This window comes from Rhinolophus hipposideros (genome assembly GCF_964194185.1).
Source record: "Rhinolophus hipposideros genome assembly, chromosome: 1".
NCBI lineage: Eukaryota > Metazoa > Chordata > Mammalia > Chiroptera > Rhinolophidae > Rhinolophus > Rhinolophus hipposideros.
The window spans coordinates 76,557,465-76,560,897 of NC_138047.1; the positions used below are offsets into that span (position 1 = coordinate 76,557,465).

General features: G+C 35.8%; 1 protein-coding gene across 1 annotated transcript in view; it reads right to left on the bottom strand.

Moving 5' to 3' along the window:
- UBE2D3 (ubiquitin conjugating enzyme E2 D3) overlaps positions 1–1,501 on the bottom strand; it is a gene marked incomplete at its 5' end in the record, with an annotated part of 11,996 nt that extends 10,495 nt beyond the window's left edge. The window contains 2 exons of the mRNA XM_081052832.1: positions 600–655; positions 1,483–1,501. Coding sequence (XP_080908958.1) covers positions 600–655; positions 1,483–1,501 — 75 coding nt within the window. The remainder of the gene's footprint in view (positions 1–599; positions 656–1,482) is intronic.
- Between the last annotated feature and the right edge of the window lie 1,932 nt (positions 1,502–3,433).

Genomic DNA, 3,433 nt, shown 5'->3' on the forward strand with positions numbered 1-3,433 from the left:
AAATGAGAAAACAGTTATCTGTTCCACTACAAAAGAAAACTATTTACTGGACTCGAAATCAACTTCCAGCGAGGCACCTACTCAAAGAATTTTACAAAAGTAATTTTGTCTTTGGTTTTTGCCTTATGACTTTAGTACCTACAAGTTTCATAGGTTTTGGGAACAAAAACAATTTATAAAATTGTATGAAGAACTTAAAGTAATTCTTTGGCTTCCCAGAGAGGAACAGTGGCAAGGATATGAAAAAATAGCACATATATAAGACCTGTAAAGTCTTCATACTCTGTTGACCATTCCTCCTCTGAGAACAGCATTACTCAGAAGAGCTCTTGGTCAACTATTAAGAAATAGGAAAATAGTTGGCAGGGGAGATTGGCACACATTTTTTTAGTAACTGCTATAGGTTCCACTCACCTTGACGGGACACTAGGATGGATCAAGGACATACAATTAAGAGTACAATGCTAGACACTATACTGCCCACTAAAACAAAAAACCACCAAAGTCAGACGTTTCCTTGCCATGGTGTGTTTTGAGGGAAATTTTCTTCTTCTGAGATCATCTTCCTCTGAATTGCTTCTCCTAAATCTCCTGCATACCTGGCTAGTGTGAGAATCTAGGCCTTCCCACATTGTGAAGTATGCTTCCCCTTTCCCTTTAAAAAAAAAAAAGGAGAAAAAGCCTAAACAGACACACAGGAAAAAGGAGTCAAGTAAATCTCTCTAAAAGGCAACCAACAGATAAAGCTTAAGCCAGTGAGTGTTCTCATGTGGAGATATATGATTAAACAGTAATGAATCTGACCATTCCTTTTGGAATGGGGTCTTCCAAGAGAAAACCTATAGCTTATTTTGAAGAAAACGTTTGCTTTATGGGAAACAGGGTCTTCTTTGACAGTTGATTGTTGGAGGTAAAACATGAAAAGACTGAGACACTGGTCTAGAAATCTAAACACTGCTAAATAGTTTTTTGCTTCTCTATTCTCTACATCTTCCTCAATGAGATGAAGTGACTAACCAAAGACTACAAAGAACAGGAAGCCAAAGTATTGAACACATTAAAGGCCTGAAGGGATAGGGAAGTATAAGCAATGGTCCTTGCTTCCAAAGAGCTTATAAATCGGAAAATACAAGAACTAATGGATAATAAAGCTATAGAGCAGCCATGTTACACCAGCCTCTTGTAAAATTTAATGCCTCCAATAACACTTAAGCATTATGCTAAACTTTCGTACGACAGCCACTACTTATATATTAGATCAACAACCAACCAAAGTCAGCATTCTGAAAACAAAGTTTCCAGTTTCGATCTTGCTATTAAAGTATAACTCCATAAATAACATTCTAGCTTGTCCAAGTTATAGCATTCTCCCCAAGAATTGTCCCAGTTTACCTTAGCTGATCACTGTAGTAAGGCCAAGTTTATGGATTCCATCCTTAAGTACAATAATTATCACCACTGTGTTCCAAAATCATTTCTTACCCCAATCTCTGCCACCCATCATGCACATCACACAAAGGCCATGATAGCTATAGTATAGATACATTCCCTATTATCGCTTTTGGGAAAATGTAAAGCTCATGCCTTTAATGAAAGGCAATTTCTTATATTTTACTCAAGAGTCCATTTCCTTCCAAACTTCTACTTGATTTGAAGACAAGATTTGTAGGACTATAGACAGCCCTTGCCTCTTAAACCTATACTGAACAACATGAAATACTACTTGAGTGAATGAGATGAGGGCATGAGGTGCGAAGCCAAGAGAAATGCCTTTATTAAGAGTCACTTAAGGGCCCTTTACAACCTAGTAACATAAATGCATGTTTTGAAACCAATGACAGACGTCAAAATGTACCATTTCCCCGAAAATAAGACCTATCTGGACAATCAGCTCTAATGCATCTTTTGGAGCAAAAATTACGATCCAGTATATTATACCCGGTCTTACAGTAAAATAAGAGTGGGTCTTATATTAAGTTTTGCTCCAAAAGACACATTAGAACTGACTGTCCAGCGAGGTCTTATTCGGGGAAACATGGTAGTACAATTAATTGTCCAATCAGGCAATTACCACTCTATTCTTATGAAGATCAGGTTTACTATGAAGTAAACAAAAATTCTTATTAACTTTCTTGTTGTGAAATTTCTATATACCGTATGTAGAAACAAATGGCAAGGAAGAAACATCTCAGACATGTATTTCAAAAGAAGGAAGCCTGGCAGAAAGATCCAGGATCTGAACAGTTTCATAAAGCTGTAGACTTAAGAATGGGAAGGAATAATTCCCTTACAACCAGTTTACTTTGGAATTTGTACTTTGTGAGAAACCCTGAAAGTTTATCTTAAGGATTAAGAGGTGCTGCACAACATCTCTCATTACATCACTAACAAGACATTAACTTCCTGTTTAGTTGTAATTATAGGTCAGATGAGTCTGCTTGTTCATTAGACAAGATACAAAGAATGGCTTGAATAATACTGCCATTTTCTTTCTTTTGATCGCCATTAAAGATAAGTCATTTAAGATTATTCAAAGCTGTTCTTTTGTAAGCATTATTTAAATGAACAAAGACAGAAAGCCAAATTTAGGTTCCAAGCTTTGATACATGAACACAAATAAGGCATTTAATAGATATGTATGTATAAACAAAATCTAAGAGCAGTCCAGTGGTTGAAAATGTCCAATTATACATTTACCATGAAATTATAACAAGGCTAGGAATAATGTGAGCAATATTCCGTCCTGAAAATGAACAAGAGACCAAGAAGCAGTGAATCACGGCTAAGACCTAAAAGGTGAAAATACGACAAATTCTACTACGAAGTTGGTTGGAGGGCTCTGAATGATACCAGATTTTGTTGAAAGTATAGCTGAAGATAAAAATCAGACATTTTGGCAAAGTGTAATATACTTCATTGAATTTTTGTCCTCCCGCACAAGTCAAGGGCACAGTTTTGAGAACAAATTTTACCTAACAAGGCAAAATAGCTAAGATACTCCCTAAATGCATCCGTTCTTAATCACACTGTTAAATTTTGAAATAAGATCATTGCTCTGGTGGCAAAACCAAATCAAGAACACAGAATTTCCAGTAAAATAGTGACATTTAATTTTGCTACTTTCAAAAATGCTGGTCTGTTTTAGCAAAGTATAGTTATAAATGTAAAACCATACTATAACAGTGACGAAATGTAGTGCAGGAAAAGTATTTAGATAAACCTAACATCTTTATGGGTATATTGGGTATGTCAATAGAGTTCCCTTAATTTCTTTTAAATAAATGTTTCCCCTACTTGGTTTATAATATTCTTGAAAGGTAAGCTATATAAGGCACAAACACTTATTCGTGTGTTTATATGCTTGTTTCCTCCACTCAAAGCAGAGATTCTCATGGGTAATGACAGCCTTCCTTGTTTTTTTATCCCCTGGGAC